At 34.6% G+C, this 13143-nt stretch overlaps 1 protein-coding gene across 1 annotated transcript; it reads left to right on the forward strand.

Annotated features, from left to right (window-relative positions):
* Window positions 1-459: 459 nt before the first annotated feature.
* Window positions 460-1395, forward strand: LOC127552496 (olfactory receptor 4S2-like). Its single transcript, XM_051983001.1, has one exon. It carries the CDS (start codon window positions 460-462, stop codon window positions 1393-1395), a length of 936 nt encoding a protein of 311 aa, XP_051838961.1.
* The last annotated feature ends 11748 nt before the right edge of the window (window positions 1396-13143 follow it).

Raw genomic sequence — 13143 nt, forward strand, 5'->3', positions numbered from 1 at the left:
ATTTAGCCCTCAAAACAACTCTATGAGGCAGATGCTATTATTATTTTACATTGGAGGAAACATGCTGACAGAGGTACCTAACATCATATAGTAAGTGTCTAAGGTAGGATTTGAATTTAGGACTTCCTAACCCTAAGCCCAGCACTTCATTCACTTTGCTAATATGCAGCATCCAAGACAGAACATGATAGACAAATTCCAAAAAAGATCTCCATTGAAGGGTGACTCAGTCCCTTCCAAAGTAGCTCCTTTTTAATTTTAAACACCTTTAATTTTTAATGTTAGTAAGAATGGTTCTTTATACTGCTCTGAATCTATGATTTCTCCAACTTCCATGCAATTTCCACAATTTATGTTAAAATGTGTTGTCTAGTTTGAGGTTATCTCCAACAATGCTCATTGTTTTCTGTGACATTTATGAATCTTTGCAGGGAGCTGGAATTTTCACTCTGGGATCCCATGGAAGTAGCTAACAACATTACTGAATTTGTGTTCTTGGGGTTATCCCAGGATCCTAAGATGCAATTGATGTTTTTTGCTCTGTTCCTCCTCTTCTATACTGTGATTATTGTGGGAAACTTACTCATCTTACTCACAGTATGCTTTGAGTCAAAGCTCCACACTCCTATGTACTTTTTCTTAAGTAACCTTTCCTTTGTGGACATTGCCTACTCATCAGCCACAGCCCCCAAAATGATTGCAGACTTCATCTCAGAGCGCAAGACCATCTCCTACTGGGGCTGTGTTACGCAAATGTTTACCTTCCACTTCTTTGGCTGTGCTGAGATTTTTGTCCTGACTGTAATGGCATTTGACCGCTATGCTGCCATTTGCCATCCCCTACGCTATACCACCATCATGAGTGTCAACACCTGTACTGTTCTGGCATTATTATCCTGGGCAGGTGCCCTGGGACACTCCTTTGTGCAGACTCTTCTGACTTTCCAGCTTCCCTTCTGTAGTGCTCAAGTCATTGATCATTATTTCTGTGATGTTCATCCCGTCCTCAAACTTGCCTGTGCAGATACTTCTTTGGTGAACTTGCTGGTGGTGGCCAATAGTGGACTCATATCTTTGGGTTGTTTTCTCATTTTGCTGACGTCTTATACAGTGATTCTACTTAGCCTCCGGAAGCACTCTGCAGAGAGCCGACGGAAAGCTCTTTCCACCTGTGGCTCTCACTTGACAGTGGTGACCTTCTTTTTTGTCCCATGCATTTTTATTTACCTTCGCCCATCTACTACCTTCCCACTGGACAAGGCAGTCTCTGTGTTTTACACCACCATCACTCCAATGCTGAATCCCCTCATCTACACTCTGAGGAATGAGGATGTGAAGAATTCCATGAAGCGGATATGGAGATACAAAGTTTTTGGGGAAGAAAATAAAGGATAAAGTACATCAGAATTGCAGAAATATAGTACTATTGGGAACCCTGAAAGGCTAAATAACATTATAATGAAATGAGTCTAGTGGGCTCAATAGTTCTAGAAAATAATTTACACTCAAAATAAATTTCATTGTTTAAGAACCTTCATTTCTAATCTACCATGGATGGTTGTGTTTTAAGGTACAATATAGTATAATAGAGGCACCGACCTTTAAGAAGTCAGGAATAAAATAGCAAATACCAAGAATTCTCATCTTCCTGGGGACTATAGTTTTCTCTAATTTCACTGATAATGATACATTTTTGTGAATCATTGCTTCAGAAAAAGAGAATTTAAAGGAACACCTATATTCTTGTTTTGGCTCAGTAGATCCAAAATAATGACAGCATAGCGATTGTAATGATGAAGAAATGAAACTTGAATTGCTTAAGTAACTGTGTGTGATCATGCAGAGTTTTTATTTGTGTTTAAAATTTTAAATAGTGAAATTGAAGTATGAATTGTAAGGTATATTTTGTTTGATAAATTAAAATTTTACTTCACGCATGAAATATTTTACTAAACTTGAATGGCATGTTTAGAATTGAAATTTATTTTTTAAATTGTTAATTATTTTAAAACTAAAAAAAATTAAGAAAGTAAAATAATATATCATTGCTACTATTTAGTAATTGCCTAAATTTTATCTCTTGTAGATATTTCAGTTTTATTAAAATTCACTTATGAAGTGAAATCATTAGAAATCTCTGCTAACCTTATTTTATGTTTAAAACTTTTCATAATTTTTCCATATCTTTTGTTTTTAAAGGAATCTTTTTTTTTAAATTTTTATTTATTTATTTATTTAAAGCGTTTTATTTACAAAATTTATGCATGGGTAATTTTTCAACACTGACCCTTTCAAAGCCTTCTGTTCCAAATTATTCCCTCCTTCCCCTCACCCCCTCCCCTAGATGGCAGGTAGTCCAATACATGTTAAATATGTTAAAATATATATTAAATCCAATATATGTATCCATATTTATACAATTATCTTATTGCACAAGAAAAATCGGATCAAGAAGAAAAAAAAAAGAGAAAGAAAACAAAATGCAAGCAAGCAATAGAAAGAGTGATAATGCTATGTTGTGGTCTACACTCAGTTCCTAAAGTCTTCTCTCTGGGTGTAGATGGCTCTCTTCATCACTGAACAATTGGAATCAATAATGTGATTATTGAAGAGAGCCACACACATCAGAATTGATCCTCTATAGTCTTGTTATTGACATGTGTAATGATCTCCTGGTTCTGCTCATTTCATTTAGCGTCAGTTCATGTAAGTCTCTCCAGGCCTCTCTGAAATCATCCTACTGGTTCTTTCTTACAGAAAAATACTATTCCATAATATTCATATAATAATATTTATTTATCCAGCCATTTCTCAGCTGATGAGCATCCACTTAGTTTCCAGTTTCTTGCCACTACAGAAAAGGCTGCTACAAACATTTTTGCACATGTGGGTCCTAAAGGAATCTTTTAAAGTTAAAATTAATATAAAATATTCTTTGGTTAAAGATAAGCTAGAATGGATAGAGAAATATTAAAATCCTTTTCTATTGAACAGAAACATATGAAGATAAATATTGATGAAGTTATTGACAAATTTGCAGAAGTTAAAGCTTTTGGCAAACTACTTTGTATGTATAAATTTTTCTTGTAGAGGGTCAGAACTCTGAAAAAGTGTACTTGAATCTAGGTCAGCAAGGTACTTATAATTAAGCATATACTTAGGATTTAGTACGGTGATGTAATGGTCGTGCGAGCTCAGTGTGTTGTAGTGATGTAACACTGAAGTATTTAAGGGAGTCTCAGACACAGAAGACTCTCTGAGCCACAGACAGCTCTCAGCCACAGCCACAAGAGAAGATGCCTGACTCCAGATTCCAGACTCTGGATTCCATCCTTGACCATCCTCCTGGTAGCTCTCCTGCTTCCTGCACTAAAATGAAGATTGGGTCAATCTGGCAGACTTTCACAGACTGCAGGAGGAGACTGAGAGAGACAGAGATTGAGACTGGATCAGACTGTGACAGACACAGATTGTAAAGGAAAGGTGAAGGAGACAATAAAGACTCTAGACTCTATTCCTGACCAGCCTTGTGGTGGCTGTTCTGCCTCCTTCACTCTTCCACTAAGACCAAGGACTCGGGATGATCCCAAGATCCTCTAGAAAGCTAGCCTGAGCATTACATTTTCTCTCATTCTAAAAAGTACAATAATGTAATTAACAATTGCTTTCTCCCTTTTCATTATCCATTTCATTATTTGTTTTATTTTAGTTTACTGATGTGATTACATATACAAAGAGTGTAAGGAACAAATTCTCACTGTTTCTTTTCTAGTAATTATTATTCATTTCATTTTATAAGTTACTAGGGAAAATAATTTTGTTATATAGAGGAGAGTATTAAAATTGATCTACTGAGTGTCAAACGCAAAAGGCATGCTGCTGGGGCCATGTACAATGATCTCCTGGTTCTGCTCACTTCTCTTAGCATCAGTTCATTCAAACTCTTTTCTGAACCAAATATGATACTGATACCTAAACCAAGAAGAATAAAAACAAAGAAAGTTAGAAAATTAGGTAATAAAAGTCTCTCTTTTTGGCAAATCCAAAACATTTGATTAAAAAGTTATTTGAAATAAGAAATTTTAGCAAAGTAGTAGGATATAAAGTAAATCCACATAAATTGCCCACATTCCTATATATCACAAACAAAACTCTGCAAAAAGAAACAGTGAGAAATATCCCAATCCTATTTTTTGTCCTGATTTTGGCCTCCAATCTTTTTACTCATCAGTTCTATCCCAGGTAACACCACTTTATTGTCTTACTTTCTTCCCTTCCTTGGCTTGATTAATTTGATGAATTGGTTCAAATCTATACTATCTTCTATACTTAAATCCCTTGTCTTATTAGTTCTATCATGCCATGCCAAACTCCAACCTTGGATTAGAAACCAAACCTCCTATCTTCGATTCAAAACCAAACTTTCAACTTTTTTCTATTTGCTAAATTTGCTCTTATTTTTATGCTGAATGAAGGAGAAAGACATGAAACTGTACTTAGTCAACTATAAATTTGTTATATAAACTCAACCTAGTCTTCCCAGAAACAATATTTTGATAGTTCTCTAATCAATACCACAGAAACTATTTTAATTCTTTTCATCCTCTTCTCTCAACTGACACATTGGCACCTTCTCTCCTTTTTCCCTTGTTAATGACTTTACCTCATACTTCACAAGGAGTTGAAAATCATTCACCAATAGTGCTCTCTTCTACCTTCCTCTTCATCTCACATCACTAATTTGTCTTTCCTTAAAACTTCTTTTTTATCTATTTCACATGAAGAGAGAGATAGAGAGAGAGAGAGAGAGAGAGAGAGAGAGAGAGAGAGAGAGAGAGAAAGAGAGAGAGAGAGAAAGAGAGAGACAGAGAGAGTCATTCTCCTTGCCAAGTTAAATACTTCTATATCTGCACTTGCTACCATTCCATTTATATCTTCAGTAGATTTCTCCCTTCACTTTAACTAATCCTCAGTCTCTATTACTTGCCTCCTTGTTACCTACAGACACACTAATATCTCTCTCATTCTTAAAATAAACTCCTTCTTCATTCCAGATTCCCCACTAACTACCATCAGCTCTCTCTCTTCCTTTAAGCTAAACTACTTGAGAAAAACCATGGACATCCACTTCTTTTTTTATATTATTTTAAATCCTCCACATTTTGCTTCTACTTTCATCAAACTGAATTTTTCTTCTCTAAAGTCACCAATGATCCTTTAAAAAATTTAGTTTCCTCAGTTCATATAGATACATTTTTGGAGGGTTATACATGTACATTCATTTTTTACATATTTTCTTAAGAATCATATTGGGAGAGAGAAAAACCAGAGCAAAAGGGAAAAACCATGAGAGAAAAAACAAAAAAAAAAAAAAAGAAAAAAGTGAACATGGCATGTTTCTATAGTTCTCTCTATATATTTGGATGGCATATTTTCATCCAAAATATATTGAGTTTGTCTTTGATCATTGAACTGCTAAGAAAAAGTTGATCAACACACAATCTTGTGCTTGCTATGTACAATGTTTTCCTGGTTCTGCTTTTCACTCAGCATTAATTCATATAAATATTTCCAGACCATCCTAAAATCACCATGTTCATCATTTTTTATAGAACAATGATATTTCATTACTTTCATATGCCATATTCAGCTGTTCCTCAAATTATGGGCAACTATTCATTTTCCAATTCTTTGCCACCAAAAAAAGAGCTGATACAAACATTTTTGCATCTATGGGTCCTTTTATCTGTTTTTTGATTTCTTTGAGATACAGACCCACCAGTGGCATTGCTGGATCAAAGAGTATGCACAGTTTGGTAACTCTTTGGGCATGGTTCCAAATTGCTCTCCAGATTGGTTGGATCACTTCATAACTCCAACAACAATGCATTAGTGTCCTAGTATTTCCACATCCTCTCTAACATTTATCATTATATTTATTTGTCATCTTAATCAATTTGAAAGGTGTGAGGAGATACCTCAAAGTTGTTTAAATTTACATTTCTCTAACCAATCATGATTTAGAGCATTTTAAAATATGACAACAGGTAATTTTAATTTCTTTATCTGAAAATTCTCTGTTCATATCCTTTGACCTTTTATCGATTGGGGAATGATTTGTATTCTTATAAATTTTACTCAGTTCTTTATAAATTTTAGAAATGAGATTTTTATCAGAAAGAATGGCTATATAAAACTTTCTGCTTTCCTTCTAACCCTGGATGCACTGGTTTTGTTTGTATAAAACCTTTATAATTTAAAGTTATCAAAGTTGAATTTAATAAGCATTTATTAATGTTTCCTAATTCTTCTTTGGCCATAAAGTCCTCCCTTCTTCAAAGATCTGATAGATAAACTATCCCTTGCTTTCTTAATTTGCTTATAGTATCACACTTTTATGCCAAAATCATGTATTCATTTTGACCTTATTTTGGTATGGTGTGTAAGATATAGGTCAATGCTAAGTTTCTGATAGTATTTTCCAGATTTGCCAGGATTTTTGTGCAATAGTCAGTTCTTATCACAAAATCTGGAGTTGGGGATTTGTCAAACATTAGATTACTATAATCATTGATTATTGTATCATGTGTATCTAACTTATTCCATTGATTCACCACTCATTTCTTAGCCAGTACCAGATTGCTTTGATGACTGCTGCTTTATAATATACTTCTAGATCTGGTATTGTGAGGCCATCTTCTTTTGAATTTTTTTCATTAATTCCTTTGATATTCTTGACGTTTTGTTCTTCCACATGCATTTTGTTTTATTTTTTCTAGTTCTATGTAACTTTTTTTTTGGAAGTTGATTAGTATGGTACTGAACAAGTAGACTTATAAGTAAACTTGTCATTTCTATCATATTAGCTTAGCCTGCCCATGAACAATTAATATTTTTAATTGTTTAAATATGGCTTTATTTGCATGAAAAATATTTTGTAATTGTGTTCATATAGTTCTCTTGGTTTGTCTTTGTTTGCAGTTATTTTAAGTGGAATTTCTCTTTCTATCTCTTGCTGCTAGGCTTAGTTAGTAACATATAGAAATGCTGATGGTTTGTGTGTTTTTATTGTATATCCTGCTACTTTGCTAAAGTTGTTGATTGTTTTAAGTAGGTTTTAAAGGTGATTTTCTAGGATTCTTTAAGTATGCCATTATATCATCTACAAAGAGTGATAGTTTTATCTCCTTATTACCTACCCTAATTCCTTTAATTTCTTTTTCTGTTCTTATTGCTGGGTAGTTGATTCTTGGTTCTAATTCCAGGTTTTTTCCTTCTGGAATATGGTCTTCTAGATCCTGCGATTATTTACTGTGAAAGCTGCCAGATCCTGGATAATTCTGACTGTGGCTCACTGATACTGATTTTTTTTTTTCATTGAGATTATAGTTTTGGAGTTTTGTAACAATATTTTTTTGGGGTTTTCATTGTGGGATCTTTTTCAGAAGTGATCAATGGATTCTTTCAATGATTATTTTGCCTTATGCTTCTGGTATATTGAGCAGTTTTCCTTGATGATCTCTTGAAGAATGCTATCCAGGTGTTTTTTGTTTGTTTGTTTGTTTGTTTTTATTTGTTTGTTTGTTTTGGCAATGGCTTTCAGTTATAGACCAATAATTTTTAAATTATGTCTCCTGGATTTATTTTCCAGGTTGGCTGTTTTTCCAATTAGGCATTTCATTTGTTTTAGTTTATTTCACTCATTCTTGATTTCTCATAGAGTCATTAGCTTCTATTTGCATGGTTCTAGTCTTTAATGTATGATTTTCTTCAGTTAGTATTTGTATCTCTTTTTCCATTTGATTAATTCTACTTTTCCAGGTGGTATTTATTTCAGTGGATTTTTTTTTTCCAATCTGGCCAATTGTATTTTTAAGGAATTGTTTTCTTCAGTCTTTTTTTGTCCTTCTTCTTCTTCTTCTTCTTCTTCTTCTTCTTCTTCTTCTTCTTCTTCTTCTTCTTCTTCTTCTTCTTCTTCTTCTTCTTCTTCTTCTTCTTCTTCTTCTTCTTTCTTCTTCTTCTTCTTCTTCTTCTTCTTCTTCTTCTTCTTCTTCTTCTTCTTTCTTCTTCTTCTTCTTCCTTCTTCTTCTTCTTCTTCTTCTTCTTCTTCTTCTTCTTCTTCTTCTTCCTTCTTCTTCTTCTTCTTCTTCTTCCTTCTTCTTCTTCTTCCTTCTTCCTTCTTCTTCTTCTTCTTCTTCCTTCTTCTTCTCTTCTTCTTCTTCCTTCTTCTTCTTCTTCTTCTTCTTCCTTCTTCTTCTTCTTCTTCTTCTTCTTCTTCTTCTTCCTTCTTCTTCTTCTTCTTCTTCTTCTTCTTCTTCTTCTTCTTCTTCTTCTTCTTCTTCTTCACTCCTTTTTGGGCATTTTGTTCCCTTCTGAGGTGGTGATTTGATGTTCCCTGTCACTATAGGAGCTTTCTATAGTAAAGTTTTTTTCTTGCTCATTTTCTTTTTATCCTCCCTCTATCTCTCTCTTTAACCCCCCTCCCTCAATTGAAGTTGAGCAATATACTAGGACCATAAGACAAAATAGTCATAGAAAGAATTCATTGATCACCTCTGAAAAAAGATCCCACAAGGAAAACCCCAAGAAACATTGTTGCAAAACTCCAGAACTATAATCTCAATGAAAAAAAATATAGGGAACTTCCAGGAAAAAACCCCTACAATTTAAGCATTTAAGGGGCCACAGTCAGAATTACCCATGATCTGGTAGCTTTTACAATAACCTCTGCTCCTGGGGTACAAGGATGCTATCCCAAATTTCTTGTGTTGTTCTTTGCCTTGGTTTTGAGCAAAGTGGCTCCTTATATTTGGTATCTTGCTCACATCTGGGATTAGCCATATCTGGCTTCCTAGGCTGTCACTTTGCACTTTGTTGGGACTGAGGCTTCCCCACTAGTCTACTCTCCTACTAAGCCAGGACTGAGATTCTCAGTTGCTGATCTGCTGTGATTAAGACCCTCTCACTGGCTTTCCTAGATATCATCTGAGCTGGATGAACACCTATTTTACTCCAGTGAGACTGACTTTTCTTTTTTTTTTTTCAGCATTATTTTTATGAAAGCTTTTTATTTACAAAATATATGGATGGATAATTTTTCACCATTGACCATTGCAAAAACTTCTGTTCCAAATTTTCCCCTTCTTCCCCTCACCCCCGTCCCTAGATGGCTGGTAGTCCAATACATGCTAAATTTGTTAAAATATGTGTCAAACCTAATATATGTATACATATTTATACAGTTATCCTGTTGCACAAGAAAATCAGATTAAAAAAACCTGATAAAGAAAACAAAATGCAAGCAAACAACAACAGAGAGAGTGAGAATACCATGTTGTGGTCCATACTTCTCTCTAGGTGTAAAGGCTCTCTTCATCACTGAGCAATTGGAACTGGTTTGAATCATCTCATTGTTGAAGTGAGCCATGTCCATGAGAATTGATCATCGTATAGTCTTGTTGTTGTGGATAATGATTCCTGATTCTTCTCATTTCACTTAGAATGAGTTCATCTAAGTCTCTGTAGGCCTCTCTGAAATCATCCTGTTGATTGTTTCTTACAAAACAATAGTATTCTGTAACATTCATATACCATAATTTATTCAGTCATTCTCCAATTGATGGACATCCACTCAGTTTCCAGTTTTTAGCCACTACAAAGAGGGCTGCCACAAACATTTTTGCTCATGTGGGTCCCTTTCCCTCCTATAAGATTTCTTTGGGATATAATCCCAGTAGAAACACTGCTGAATCAAAAGTTATGCACAGTTTGATAACTTTTTGAGAATAGTTCCAAACTGCTTTCCAGAATGGTTGGATCCATTCATAGTTAGTTATGTTTACATAAACATAAACAATGTTTAAGTGTTCCAGTTTTCCTACATCCCCTCCACATTCTTAATTATCTTTTCCTGTCATTTTAGCCAATCTGAAAGGTGTATAGTGATATCTCAGAATAGGCGAGACTGACTTTTCTTAAAGTTCTTCCAATCTAACTTGAGCTGGAGAGTGATTTCATTTCATCAGACTCTGGTCAGAGGCTCTCACATAAAAGAAGAGCTTTTACAGACAAGGGAAAAATGTTGGGGAGAGGCAGGCTTGAGCCTCAGTCACATCTTAATTGGTTCAAAAAGTATATCTACATACATCAATTGATGATAGAAATCTATATTTCCCAATGGGGAGGTAGGAAAGGACGTAAGAAAAAGGGGAGGGCTGTATGAAAAAAGGGAAAGATAAGAAAAGATAGTAACCAGAAACAAAACAGAATTGATCAGAAGGATAGCTTCTGAATTATCCCATCGTTTTTGTCAAACCAATCCTGATGTTTATGAGTTTTCTGGTTCAGATGAATAAATTCAATTCTGTACACAAAAATCTCTGAAGCTTCCCACTCTTTTTCTTCACCATTGATGCTAACTCAACTGTCATTCAAGATCAGCAATGAATTGTTCAATCAAGAAGTAACTTAATAATCTCTTGACTGAGTCTCTAGACAGTTGTCTTGCCTTGAGGCTGATAATTTTATTAAATATGAATGTTTAGCTTGAAAGGGATGAGTCTATAACTGGTCCAGCATTCTGTGCCAGACAGTGCTTCTGTCACTTTTACATACTACCTGTATCTTCTCTTACAATGACATAGTTTATTAAATGACAATGCTTGTTGCAAGTGCTCATGTATAGAATTTTATTGCACTTAGGTAAATAGAAGAGTGTGCTGGTGATAAGAAGTTTATGAGATACACAAATCTTCACTAGTAAGTCACTATTGCTTTTTCCAATTTGATTCCTCCCAAGAACTCCCTGACATATCCAATAGAACATATCTACTTTGGTATTAAAATCATCCAGAATTACAAGCTTCTTGGAGACACAGGTAAAAGTTGGATTACAGGTGGATACCAAAAAGATGGATGAGCAGCTCTGAAAAGGACTCAGTGAATCCTCATACTAGAGGTGCTATTTCTTTCTGAACATTCTATAATCCCATTATAAGTATAATTGATCATATCCATAAAAATAACAATAATTATATGATTATATGAAATGTGAAGAAAAAACCTTTGACAGAATACATTTATTTCTACTAAAATAGAAAACAGAAATTTTCTTAAAATAATAAGTATTATCTATCTAAAATCAAGAACAAACATTATAATGGGATAAACTTGAAACTTTCTCAATAAGATCAAGAGTGAAGCAAGGGTGTCTATTATCACCATCGAAATTCAATAGTTTACTAAAAGTGCTAGATATAACAGTAAGACAAGTAAAAGAAATTGAAGGAATAAAAATAGGAAGAAAAAAACTATCATTCTTTGTACATGATATGATGGTTTAGAGAACACTAGAGAGTCAATTAAAAAACTACTTGAAACAATCAGAAAAGTTGTAGTATATAAAATAAGCCCACATATGTAATCAGCATGCCTATATCCTACTGACAAAATCCAGCAGCAAGATATAGGAGAAATTCCACTTAAAATAATTGTAGATAATATAAAATTTGGGGGCATCTAACTGCCAAGGCAAACCCTTGGGCAAACCTAAGGCAAAAGTTTTATAGTCCTTTGGGCATAGCTCCTGATTAATCTCTAGGATGGTTGGATAATTTCACAACTTCATCAACAATGTATCAATGTCGCAGTTTTCCCACATCCCTTCCAACATTTATTATTATCTTTTTCTGTCATCTTAGCCAATCTGAGAAGTGCAAGGTGCTACCTCAGAATTGTTTTAAACTCAAATCAATTTTTAACTCTAGGACTCCTTCAGTATACTGGTTAGATTTTAGTGAATGAGGCAGGATAAAGCTGTGTTCATCACCCCCCCCCCCAACATATGAAAAGGGGGCAGGAAGCTGGTTTTACAACATTGATATCTAAAAATAACTTTCTCATTCCAAGATCAGAAACCATCCAATTGTATCTCTCTTTCCCCCTCCCATTTTTTTTTTATAATTGTCATAGTGTTTATTTGGGGGCCATGAAGTTACATATTTGAATTTACTCTGGGAAGCACACATCATCTTGTTAAATTATTCCTTGGGGTAACTGTTTCCTACCTGACTGGCTCCAGGTCCCAAAAGAATGAACTTTCTTGGTAACAACCAATGGCACAAGTTAGTACATTGTTATACTAGAGCAGAAGTTTCTATATATCAAGTGGTAGGGGACAACAATTCTCTTGCTGCAGGTGGGGAAGGCTGGGTGTCTACTCTCTGCCTTCCCCACAGCCCATAGATTCTCCAGGACCTGGCCAGGATCAGTAGGTGGGAGAGATGATGTTGCTTTTTTGATGTGAAGAGGAACTGCTGGATATATGAGGCAAAAGACTGGTTATGTTTTTAAGAATGATCATTATAGAATGCTTAGATGGTTGAAAAAGTAGCCCAATTTCAAAAATTTCCTGGAGGAAAAGATCAGAAGGAAGAGTCAGTACCATTTTGTGTGTTTGTGTGTATTGTGTGAGAGAGAGACAGAAAGAGAAAGAAAAAAGAGAGATTGAGGAACTAAGTCTTGGGCAATTTGGTAAATAGCCTTTGGAAAAGGCAGTTCACTAGAGCTCCTGATTCAACACTAGAACTGGAATTAAAAACTTCATGAGAGATGAGAATAAGAATAAAAGAGACAAATGTTAATGCTTGATAGCTCCCTCAATTCACCAAGCTAATTGTTTCCTTTGACTCAACCAATCTGCACACCCTAAATTTCAGACAAAATTATCACTGATAACAGACTTTGTGTAGTTAGATTAAGGGAGGTCTAAAATTCAACATTGTGATCATATTCCTTTCTTTCCTTGTGATTATTCATTTTATAAAGGGAATATCTAATCTGTCTAGGGCTAACTAAGCTAACAGTATAATATTGAATCTGAGTACTATTGAAGAACCTGTTCATTCAATAATAATCCCAGAGAATTGGATGAGACTATCATGTTATACTTCCCAGTCCTGCTAATTGCTTTTTTGTGTGGCTGCTTTATTATAAAGAATCCTTGTAGGATTTAGGAGCAGAAAAGCAATGCAGTCTCATTAAACATTCAGGTTGATCCATTATATGATCCATTGCTAAATCATTGTCCCTAAAGTTCTCATGGCTCTCAATATCCCCATCTATACAGATTTATAGATACAATGT

This window comes from Antechinus flavipes, chromosome 2 (assembly GCF_016432865.1).
Source record: "Antechinus flavipes isolate AdamAnt ecotype Samford, QLD, Australia chromosome 2, AdamAnt_v2, whole genome shotgun sequence".
Taxonomy (NCBI): domain Eukaryota; kingdom Metazoa; phylum Chordata; class Mammalia; order Dasyuromorphia; family Dasyuridae; genus Antechinus; species Antechinus flavipes.

Coding starts and splice junctions, on each gene's coding strand:
- LOC127552496 (XM_051983001.1), top strand. CDS start 460: ATGGAAGTAGCTAACAACATTACTGAATTTGTGTTCTTGGGGTTATCC.